Raw genomic sequence first — 12927 nt, forward strand, 5'->3', positions numbered from 1 at the left:
AAAATACCTTCAGAATTTACATAAATTACGATGATATGCACGTGTTTCAGTATTCATATTTACTTATGTAGCGTTCTTTATCATGTTAATGTAAAAAATAAAATTGTGTGATATAAAAGGTTACATAAATAGAATATAATTATACTTCACTTTTAATTACGCATATTCTCTGTTTGCATACATACAAATACGAGAGAAAATACATGTCAATTACAGTACATAAAATTAGCCACGTGCATAGTAGAGAGCAACACATTTATACACTTATATATATATCATACATAAAAGCAATAACAAAAGGTAATTCAAACACAGATATAATTATTTGCACACATTTCAATTCAGTTGAACTATAACCTTATAATTACGCAAGTAATCTAACGTTGGCTGACACTATCAAACTTATAAACACATACTTTTGTATCATTGCTGCATCCTTTCGAATTCCTATTAATATGTGAACAGGCTGTTGGTCTTAATTAATGCCCTTTTAAATCAGGGAGATGACGATAAAAGGGGACAGTTGTTAAAGAAACATCAGTGATTAAACCCCGATCGAGATACAAAGTATAGTAAGATAATATTCAAAGATAATAGAAAAGATTAATCGACCAGACATAATGCCGTTGCATGTGATGAAATGGGACTCAAAAGAAGTACAAGCTTAGAGAGAGAGCAAAACAACAACAGTTTTTAACAATAGCGTTAAACATGTGCAACAGCGGTAGTTTAACAGGAAATTTAAAGGAAATGTCTACTATAAGACTCGCGGTACAGCGCATTACCTTTGAGATATCAATAGCGTTACACATGTGCATAGAGCATGTAGAGATTAAACCGTTGCATTTAAAGGAAATGCTTACTTAGACTATAAGACTTGATAGAAGTTCAAACGACTGAGCATTACCTTTGAGATATTTCAGTGTAAACAATAGCGTTACACATGTGCTAATAGTGGTAGTTTAACATAGAGATTAAATTAACCGTTGCATTTAAAGGAAATGTTGACTTAGACTATAAGACTCGATAGAAGTTCTAACGACTCAGCATTACCTTTGAAATATTTCAGTGTAAGCAGTAGCGTTACACATGTGCACTAGTGGTAGTTTAACATAGAGATTAAACCGTTGCATTTAAAGGAAATGTTGACTTAGACGAATAGACTCGATAGAAGTTCTAACGACTCAGCATTACCTTTGAGATATTTCATTGTAAACAATAGCTTTACACATGTGCAAATAGTGGTAGTTTAATATAGAGATTAAACCGTTGCATTTAAAGGAAATGTTGACTTAGACTATAAGACTCGATAGAAGTTCTAACGACTCGGCATTACCTTTGAGATAGTTCAGTGTAAACAATAGCGTTTCACATGTGCAATAGTGGTAGTTTAACCGACAGATTATATATTACAGTTGTAGTTCATCACTTTCACGAACAAACGATTTCAATATAAGAACATACTATGTGCTAGCGGTAGAAGAATACATATGCCCTTAAATCGCATGTCTTGTCGTTTTTGTGCCAATGATCTTATTGACAGATTGATAACTTTAAAGTTCCACATCGACAATATAATGTACAAACGGTTTAATAAAGAAATTGTGTTCTGTGACGATTATAAGCTAGCTAAGTACCCAAAGTTTCGTTGGCACATAGGTTTAAATGCAACTGTCGCGAAAAAAACGGTTTAAAACTAAGAGTATTATTGTTAGAACATTATTACTTGCATTTTAATCAATCGATTTATAATCTGCAATATTTTTACAACAACTTTTATGTAGCATTCTAGTTGGAGAAAAGGTGATGCAAATAGAATTTAATCTCCATCTTATTTTCAAGGAAAGACTAGACATTTTGCAAAGGTAACATGCGTATATTTCTTTAAATAAATGCATCATTTTCAGAGTTTCTGTTTCCCTTGTCTGTAAAAAGGTTCAAGCATAAAGTGCCTCACACTACGCCGCGCATTCTAATAGGAGAAACGGACATGCAAATCTCACTTGGAAACCGTAGACATGCCTGCAAATATTACATCCGTGAATATCTTAAATAAAGGCATGATTTACGGAGGGTTTACATATGAAGTTTTATGAATTTATTAATACTCAAACATCAATAAGTAATGCAGGAAATACAAAATACCCGAATCAAAGATCCTCAAACGTATTCCATTCTCAAGGCTGTGTGTATTTTGCATTAGAATCAGTCGTTCATCTTACTGCGCTAATTTGTTGACGAATTGTAGTTTAAACAATCAGACATACGCTTTTACAGTGTCATACTGACACACACAAATATAAGATAAGAAAGGAGTCCATTGTTAAAAAGACTATGATAGTAAACGATAACACAATACAATACAACGAAATACAATATATTGTGTACAATACAATTACAATACAATACGGCATTCACATACCGATCGTAGATACACAGTGGAGGCTTAATTATTGCGCTATCGTTACAGTGGCATACTGACACAAAGAGATACAGATAAAAGAAATAAGAGGTATACATTGTTAGATAGACAATGACAGTAAATGGTAACACAATGCAGTACAATAAAATTAATACATTATACGACATTCACATACTTTGTTTACGAATTGTAGTTTAAACAATCAGACATACGCTTTTACAGTGTCATACTGACACACACAAATATAAGATAAGAAAGGAGTCCATTGTTAAAAAGACTATGATAGTAAACGACAACACAATACAATACAACGAAATACAATGTATTGTGTACAATACAATTACAGTACAATACGACATTCACATACCGATCGTAGATACACAGTGGAGGCTTAATTACTGCGCTATCGTTACATTGGCATACTGACACAAAGAGATACAGATATAACAAATAAGAGGTATACATTGTTAGATAGACAATGACAGTAAATGGTAACACCATGCAATACAATAAAATTAATACATTATACGACATTCACATACTGATTTGCGTTAAATCAGTCTATAACAATGTGGGGCTTAAAATATCGTTCGTTGAAGAGTTTGATGAATTGTAGTTTAAACAACCAGACACACGCGTCAACAGTGGCAAACTGACACAAAGAGAAGAGGAGGTACATTGTTAGATAGACAATGACAGTAAACGTGACACAATAGAATACAACTGCAATACAATTACAAAACAATACGACATTCAGATATTGATTGTAGTTAAATAAGTCTAATTCGCGGTTGAGTATAATTTTTTTAGCTTACCGCGCTATCGTTGAAGATTTTCATACACTGTAGCTTAAACAGTCAGACGCACGCTTTTACAGTGGCATACTGACATGCAGGTGTAACTGAGATTTTGCTACTGAACACTTCATATAGATGTATCGGGGTTTAAACATACAGATTAATTGCATATAGATAACTTCATAAAGAATACGAATTAGACGATATCTTTATGGATACATATTTCATGTGTACAATTTTTTACTTTATTTTAAGTTCCTTTTCACAACAAATAATGCTAGAAAGACACATTTTGATTACATAGAGAACTTCGCATTTTGTATTCACTTTCACTGAATCATTGAAAGTGAATTCCGTTTTCTCTTAGCATGTCTTTTGTTGAACATTTGCGTAGTACATCAAAGAACTTTAAAGGAACCATAAAACATAACATTTAATCATCAGTTTAATAAATTCATATAAAAATTTACATGGAAAAGAGAACGTATTTAGAAAATAAGCAATATTCGTATAAAGTTATATAAGTAGAGTATATATGTAAATGTAACCTGCTACAAGTCAGTGTACAGACATGAACAATTGTATCACCGAGGCCATGTAATAATGTTATATCTTTTTCGAGTCCACATGTGAACAGCCCGCTAGGTATTCAAAAAAGGAGAAGAATGATGAGAAGAAGATTCTCGATTACGTGAGAAAAATCGACAGTTTTACACCGAGATACAAATGAGCTATTAAGATACAATAACAATTGATATATTTAGATAAAATCTAGCAGTTTAAACGATACTTACGCAGAAACGAAAGGGACGGAAAAGATATAGTGATTGTGTAGCACACAGATAATACACTATTACGTTTGTATTTATTACAAAGCCTAAAACTTGGCAGTGACATACCAAGAACTGATTTGTTAACGGTCAAGCAAAAAATATGATAAAGTAATATAGAACTAATATAAAGAATCAGAGTAAGTGTAGTTGGTTTTACGCCATATATTTTTGACATTCTTTAAAGTTCTAAATTATCAATTACAGTATGATTTTGACTATAAATACTGTTTCATTATGCTAAGTAGCTAGTCTTGTTTCTGATTTAAGAACTGCATAAATTTGTAACATTGTATATAACATTGTTTTAAAAAAACTAATATCCGCTAAACAGTGACCGAGTGTTATAATACAGCTCTTATTGTCATTTCGCATTTGGTCGGATATCATAGTCACAATAAAACGGTTTTTATAAAATTCACTAATGAGGACTTACAAAATAATTATTATATTATTAATTATTATAATTTTTATTTTGTCATTATTGGAAACCTTTCCTATGCGTGAATGTATTGAATCATATGCTATGAATAATGAACTGAATGCTTACATGCTTACTAGAAAGGGTGATCCCTCAGAAGAATAAATCACAACTAATTTACATGAACATTCAAGACTCAGTTTGATTGAGTATGTACATGAGGGAAAATGAAAAAGTGCAACATTTATGCTATTACATTCAAACTATATTGTAATCCACATAACGCAACCTGTATATCTGATAATAGTGACTTTCTTTTTTCTCTAATATTTGTTTGTACATTTGATACTTACCTCTTGAGCTATATATGATACCTTGATAACTATACTAGTTAATATTTGTGTGTACAGACTTGTCTGTACATTTGATACTTACCCCTTGAGCTTTATATGATACCTTGATAACTATACTAGTTAATATCTGTGTGTACAGACTTGTCTGTACATTTGATACTTACCTCTTGAGCTATATATGATACATTGATAAGTATACTAGTTAATGTTTGTCTGTATATTTGATACTTACCTCTTGAGCAATGTATGATAACTTGATAAGTATACTAGTTAATATTTGTCTGTACAGTATACTAGTTAATATTTGTCTGTACATTTGATACTTACCTCCAGAGCAATACATGATACCTTGATAAGTATACTAGTTAATATTTGTCTGTACATTTGATACTTACCTCCAGAGCAATACATGATACCTTGAAAAGTATACTAGTTAATTTTTTTCTGTACATTTGATACTTACCTCTTGAGATATATATGATAACATGGTTAGTATACTAGTTAATGTTTGTCTGTATATTTGATACTTACCTCTTGAGCTATATATGATACCTTAATAAGTATACTAGTTTATATTTGTCTGTACAGTATACTAGTTAATATTTGTCTGTACATTTGATACTTACCTCCTGAGTAATATATGATACCTTGATAACTGTTTGTACATTTGATACTTACCCCTTGAGCTATATACGATCCTTGATAGGTATACTAGTTAATATGTTAAGACAAAATAACACCTCATGAGACAAATTGTAAGTTAAGATTTATTTTGTTATATTTGTTTTCTACATCTGATATAATGTATGTAGTTAATGTAAAACATTTCTAATGCATTTCTTCGTACTATATGAACGATGTTAAATTGGATATACTATTTTGTTAATATGTATTATACTTGTTTCTGTATATGTCTATGTTCACCTCTGTAAATATGTAATGCTCTTCAATATTGGAGGAAATAAAAGTATCTATCTATCCTCACGCACCCTGAAACAAGCGGGCGGTACTCAATTTGTTTTAAGCTTTCAAGGATCCAGAAGAACCTAAAAAAAATATAGCATCACTGAAGTGAACATTTTACAGCTGCCACATGGCACTTTGTACCTGCTGTTGTGATGTATAAAGATCTGGAGAAAAGGCGATCCCTCGGAAGCTTTAACAGCCAGGTTATATTGTTATGTGAGAAATAAAAGTAAAATGTATATTATTTATTTGTTGATTATTTTGTACATACAAACCGACCAAGTGAACAGTATAGCAGCTATTAAATTTTTTTTCATATCAAATTTTGTCAGTTTCATTAAAATGGATGCCGATTCAAATGTTCAATAAAACAGAGGTTTGTGAGTAACAGTATCATCCCGAGGGGAATACGTTTACCCGAGGTATTGCTAACATTAGTTTCCACGCGATGATATTTCTGCTGTTCATCACAAACCTATATGTTATTTATTTTATTACTTCGTTGGGACACTCTTTCTATATGCTTGCTTGCTCTTAAAATAGGCACGCACTTGTTGAAGTGAAGCTTAATCAATATGCAATCTAATTGTTTAATTTCTCAATACACTATTGACATTACATTCATTCATTGCGCTTCATTGTAATCATTAATGATGATGTCACCAATTTTCAACAAAAGAACCATTGTCCCAGGTGATTAGCATTATCATTAATGATGATGTCATCAAATTTCAACAAAAGAACCATTGTCCCAGGTGATTAGCATTATCATTCATTTTCAAAAGAACCATTGTCTCGGGTGATTAGCATTATCATTAAGTTTCAAAAGAACCATTGTCTGAGGAGATTAGAATTATCTTCTTATCTCGGATTAATTCGGATTAATTATATCATAATCTTGTCTCAATTTCAAAAGAACCATTGTCTCTGGGGATTAGGATTATCTACTTATCTCGGATTAATGACGTCACTTCTCGGCTCCCGGCTCCGGCTCTTCTCCGACAAATCTCCGAAAAATCAAACTCTCATAATGTATATACTCTTACTTATAAATACAAATACATGATATTTCAGAGTCATATGATATTGCCAAGTTATATAACTTTGCGATTCATTATTCCTAGTTTTACCACTTTAAAATTAGGGCCTTTTTATGGTTGCTCTATTCTGGCAAGTTGGATGTATCTTAAATTTCTCTTAATTACTCATTTATTTAATAATACTTTTAATATTTTATGGGCGCATACCTTCAAATTTATTAGTCCTCTAACTTTTTGTGGACTAAGGGGTCAGTGGGTCAAGTACACTATTGCTTATACAGTGTTTATTTTTAAATTAATGTATCATGTTAAATAAGGACATGCCTAAGGAAGTTCTCTTCTTGCCTGTTTAGTAAAGAGTCATTTGGGTCAAGGTCACCAAAGCCAAAAATAGATTTTAACACTTTAACAGGTGTTACATTTTTCTATTGACAGATGTCTAATGTTTGGTAGGAATGTGAATTAAGAAGTCTTCTACCTTTGAATGGAGTTAGGGGTCAGTAGGGTCAAGTTCACCATTGCTAAAAATAGATTTTAAACTTTTGCTCATACGGTCCATATTTATTGATAGATGTCTTTCATATTTTGTTGGAGTAGAACCTGACCCTGTCCCGTTTCTTTAGCAAACTGGTTTTGAACCAGCCTACAGCAGTGAGGGGTAGGAAGTTTGAAGTCAACAACCTTAACCAGTCCCCCTCCAAACCCCCCAGGGTTTCATTAACCAAAATTGTGGAATGAATTCTTGGCATGGTGATTAAAACAATATATTTGTCGGAGAATATTTTAAACCAGATGCTTAAGTAACTAAATTTCTTTCCTGTTTTGATAGACGGAAGCAAAATTGGATGTGCAAGTTCATACAGTACATGAAGGCAAGGCACTCTGAAGATTCAGAGGGATTGGTGTCTGATTCCACCTCCTCTATGTCTGATCCTCACTTCAGGCAGTATGACGATGTAAGTGATTTATTACTTTCTTGGTTAAACTATTAATTAGTAATAATACTAATATTTTTCATATGTTGCGGTTCAGATCGGAATATCCATCCCAAGAAGTTACTGCCCAAGGACGGAATCCCGAGGGAAGGATCATAATGCGGATCCAAACAGAAACATGTCAGATATGCAAGAATCTTTTCTTGCATATTCTAACATTTTCCATCATGTTTTTAATCAAACAATATTCCATGGAAATTTATTTCATTACACTATTTTCTTACAACACAGGGTATCAGTGTATAAAATTACAACTTTATTCATAACAGCTAAATTTCGTCATCCTCAGCATTCTATTATATAGCGGCTCATCTGGCACACACCAGATGAAATTTCCACCAATAGAAACACAGTCTTATTATGCAAGAAAGATAATTTTGACAGGTCATACTTGACATGAATATTTGTTCGCTAAGCAGGGGTTATATTGCAAATAACTGTTTAGAAATGGTCATATAAATTGTCAAGAATCTTCAATATATCAAATTTAGAAATTACAGCAAACTTTTTTATTTTAGAAAACAGTGGAATTAACAAATTAACAGTAGCTTTGTATATACAATGTACTCTATAAATTATTTAAATGTCAAAATTATCCAATGAAAAGGGGCGTTGCAAAGGTGCAGTATTACAATTAGCATTGTAAGCTTTGGCTCCGTCAATGCTGACTTGATTGCAGATTATATAAAGGATATTTTTTGTTTTGCATTTAATATCGAAATATATTTCACCGAGTTGACACCAGATGCAATATTTTAACAAGTGACGTAGCCGCAAGTGAAAATATAATAGCTGGTATTATAAAGTGAAATATATTTCAATCTTTCATGCAAAAACAAACAATTTTTTTTCTCTTTCATGCTTTTCAGTGATTTAAAGTAATTTTTAAGCCCCTCTTTGAAGAAATTATCCTGCTAATGTCGATCGGTAGGTCGGTCTGTTGGTCAGTACATCGGTAAACCACATGGTTTTTGCTGAATACCTTGAAAATTATTTATCCAAAAGTCTTCATATTTCACATAAAGGCTCCCACGTTTACATTTAGAACCGAAACGACCACGTTCAAAAGGTGTAACTTCTATTTACTATACTATATTTGAGTCGCCAAATGATGACATGCTTTCTATTTTCATACATGTTTAAATAAATAATGTTCAGGGCTCATGACGATTGTGTCGGCATTGTATCCCAATTTCGTTTTATTGAAAGATCAAAGGCAAATCAACTTTACCAAGAATGTATCATGCCACAAGGCGATTATTGCACGATGATGCTGTGTTGTAAACACCCATTTTCAGTTTTTACTTTGGAATAAACCTGATTAGAATTGATAAAATTATTGATTACAGTTAATGATTAAGATATTTTGTAAGACAATAATTATGGAACGGTAAAAAATATTGTAAACGTTTATAAATGAAAATCGAAACAAATCCATTTAGACGTGTATATTTCACATAATGATTGATCATAAGTAATAAATGACCCTTATTGATTTTGGGGTCACTACTGACTAGGTCAAAGGTCAAGGTCACAGGGGCCCTAAATGTCAGAATGGTTTCCGCTGATGATCTTGAAATCTATTTATCACAAAGTCTTTATATTTTATTACCCCTATTGATTTTGGGGTCGCTGGGTCAATGTCAGAATGGCTTCCGCTCATTATCATGATTATTATTTATCACAGTCTTCATATTTCATATACTGATTGGTCATAACTAGTAAATGACCCCTATTGATTTTAGGGTCTCTAGGTCAAATGTCACAGGGACATTAAATGGTAGTATGGTTTCAGCTTATTATCTTGAAAGCTTGTTATAACAAAGTCTTTATATTTCACATAGTGATTTGTCATAACTAGTAGATAACCCTTATTAATATTTAGGTCACTACTTCAAAGGTCAAGGTCACCGGGCAAATGTCGGAATGGTTTTTGCTAAATATTTTGAAAACTATTTATCACAAAATCTTCATATTTCACATGCTGATTGGTCATAACTACTAGGTTACCCTTTTTGATTTTGGGTCACTAGCTCAAAGGTCAAGGTTACACAGGCCTTGAATGTTATTATGTTTGCCGCTTATAATATATTAGCTTGAAAGCTATTATTTATCACTAAGTCTTCATATTTCACATAGTATTTAAATAACAATAAATTTATCCGCAAACATTGACATGTGCTCTTTTGTTCACAAATTTGTTGTGGTGAAATTGTCATTGTGTCAACTGTAGTAATCTGATAATTAAAATTAGACAGGTCAGGGATCTATATATTGTGTTATATTTGCAGTGTTCTATTACAGATTGACTATCCTGATGACAGTTACTGTTTGCGGAACTTGAGAGACCACAATACAAGAGAGACCTCTATGATCTCCACTGACTCGGCCTTCACAGAAATGAGAGATTTTGATGTCTACAGCTCCATAGATAATGACTGATATAATTATATTTCTTCTTTATTAGCATAATAATATAGACAGCTGCATGCAGATTTCAGGTTTATATTTTGTTCAGTTAACTTTTACCTTTTACCATACTAGAACAGGAATTGATTATCCATTGTCATAAGTATAGAGAGAGCAAAGTCTGCACTTCAAGGTTCTACCCAGTCAGTTGCTCAATTTAATGTATTTTATAATGAAATCCCTTTAAAGGCCTATTAATGTTTTTTTTTTCTATAACTCTGGTATAAAATGAGTTTATTCCCGCCTCCATCTCCCATCATTTTTTGTTAACTGTTTGTTTTGCAGGTCAACATTGCAAAGTTAAATGAAATTGTTATGTGGAGGTATCAGATGATGTTATACACTGATTTTTGATGATGCGTTAATTTAATTTTAGTTTCTGATACTTCAATATTTTCAATATCTAGTTATCCTTAGCAATACATTTTTATAGTAATTTTTATATAATGCAAGTTTTCATATAGATAGTTGTTTTGAAAACAAATTGTTTGTTTAAAGAATTGAACATGCACCACATTTTATAACTACATTTACTGTTAATTTTGAAGCTATAGATATAATTATATTTTTATACATTCACTGGTGTTGTGCTCAAAAATGTGATTCATTAAAAGTAAAACACTTGTTAATACACTTATTGTTGTATTTAGTCCCTAACTGTTTTACCGTAGGGATAAGTACAGATTTATTTGCTCGTCCATCCTTAGGAACTAGATGTAGCCGTAATAGAAAACGTGCAAAGCTATGTTGATGATACTTGGTATTTGGAAAGAGAGCGATATTGGCATTTAAAATGCAGGTCATTTTGTAGCTCACATGAGGACAAGGTTCTCAAGGTTAACTATGTGTGCTCAGATGAGCTATTGTGATTGAGTCTTGTCTGTTGTTCTATATGCATCAGCAATTTTTCTTTCAAACAACATGTACTCCTAAGCTGTTGGGCCAATTTTGTTGAAACTATAAGCATATGATTTCTCCTAGGATGGAGTTTTTCTTTTTCAAAATTGTACACAAATTTCTTTTCCATGCAGAACAAAAATTAAAAAATCATCTTTTACACAATTACAAGAGCTAGAGCTTAGAAATTTGGTATGAAACATGGGATATTTGGTCTTTACAAGGTTTGTTGAAATAATTGCCCTGAAAATAAAAATTCCCCCATCCCATGGTAAAAATTATCTCCTCTGAATCCACGAAGACTTGAACATGAACTATTGTCTGTTGACCAAGTTTATTCAAATTATATTTGATAATATTTGACCAATTCCAAGGGGGTCATAGGTTTTTTCTAACATGTATACGCTGTCCGTAAAAAACCTCTCTCCTCATTTTCACAGCCTTTATCTTAGGTATTTGGCATGAAACTTTGTCAAGTAAATTTCTTCAAGTATGGCCCTGGAGTAAAATTTCTGAGCCCTTTTTTATGCTGCCCAAGGGTGACCATATTGTCGCCACTTTGTCCATCCGCTTTTTGTTCGGGACATAAATTTGTAACTATAAGAGGTATCAACAAAAAACTTTGTAGGTAGAAATATCTCATTGGGACGACTCGCAGTGCACAAGAAACATAACTTCTGCCATTCCAGATTTTGGAGTAATTGCGCTTTGTTCATTTTTACACTTTGAACTTATTAAATGTCCGGGACAAAACTCTTAATACTATAAGAGAAATCATTATGAAACTTTGTAGGTAGATGAATCTCATTAGGTAGAAGTGCAGTGCAAAAGATCCATACTTCTGTTAAGGCAAGAAGAAAAGGGGGAATTTGTTTTGCTAATGTTGGTCTGTCGGTCTGTCCGTCGGTAGACACATGTTTTCTGCTGATTATCTTGAAAACCAAAATCCTAATATTTCAAATAGTGATTGGTCATAACTAGTAGATGACCCTTATAGATTTTAGGGTCACTAGGTAAAAGGTCAAGGTCAGAGTGACCTTGAATGTCAAAATGGTTTCCGCTGATTCTTTTGAAAAGTATTCATTGCAAAGTCGTCATATTTCACATAGTGATTGGTCATAACTAGTAGATGACCCCTATTGACTGTAGGGTCATTACGTTAAAGGTCAAGGTCAAAGGGGCCTTAAATGTCAGAATGGTTTCCGCAGATTATCTTGAAAAGTATTCATGAGAAAGTCTTCATATTTTACATATTGATTTGACATAACTAGTGGATGACCTTTATTGACTTCAGGTTACAGGTTAAGGCCACAGAGGCCTTGAATGGTAATATGATTTCCGCTTATTATCTTAGTTACTATTTATCACAAAGTCTTCATATTTCACATATTGAGTCGTCATAACTAGTAGATGACACCAATTGATTTTGGGATCACTCGGTCAAAGGTCAAGGTCACAGGGGCTTTGAATGGTTATATGATTTCAGCTAATTGTCTTGGTTACTATTTATCATAAAGTGTTCATATTTCACATATTGATGGTCAAAACTAGTTGAAGACCCCTATTGATTTTGGCGTCACCTGGTCAAATGTCAAGGTCATAGGGTCTTTTAATAGAAGTATGATTTCAGCTCATTATCTTGAAAGATAATTATCACAGTCTTCATATTTCTAATATTGATTGGTCATAACTATTAGATGACCCCTATTGATTTTGGGTCACTAGTTCAACGGTCTA

General features: G+C 32.5%; 1 protein-coding gene across 1 annotated transcript in view; it reads left to right on the top strand.

Moving 5' to 3' along the window:
* LOC132714549 (low-density lipoprotein receptor-related protein 6-like) overlaps positions 1-10929 on the top strand; it is an 81472-nt gene extending 70543 nt beyond the window's left edge. Inside the window, exons 12-13 of the mRNA XM_060697440.1 lie at positions 7659-7785; positions 10129-10929. Of these exons, the coding sequence (XP_060553423.1) occupies positions 7659-7785; positions 10129-10266 (265 nt within the window). The 3' untranslated portion in view covers positions 10267-10929. The remainder of the gene's footprint in view (positions 1-7658; positions 7786-10128) is intronic.
* The last annotated feature ends 1998 nt before the right edge of the window (positions 10930-12927 follow it).

The sequence above is a fragment of the Ruditapes philippinarum genome, unplaced genomic scaffold (genome assembly GCF_026571515.1).
Source record: "Ruditapes philippinarum isolate M1 unplaced genomic scaffold, ASM2657151v2 ctg4083_1_1_1_1, whole genome shotgun sequence".
NCBI classification, from domain to species: Eukaryota; Metazoa; Mollusca; class Bivalvia; order Venerida; family Veneridae; genus Ruditapes; species Ruditapes philippinarum.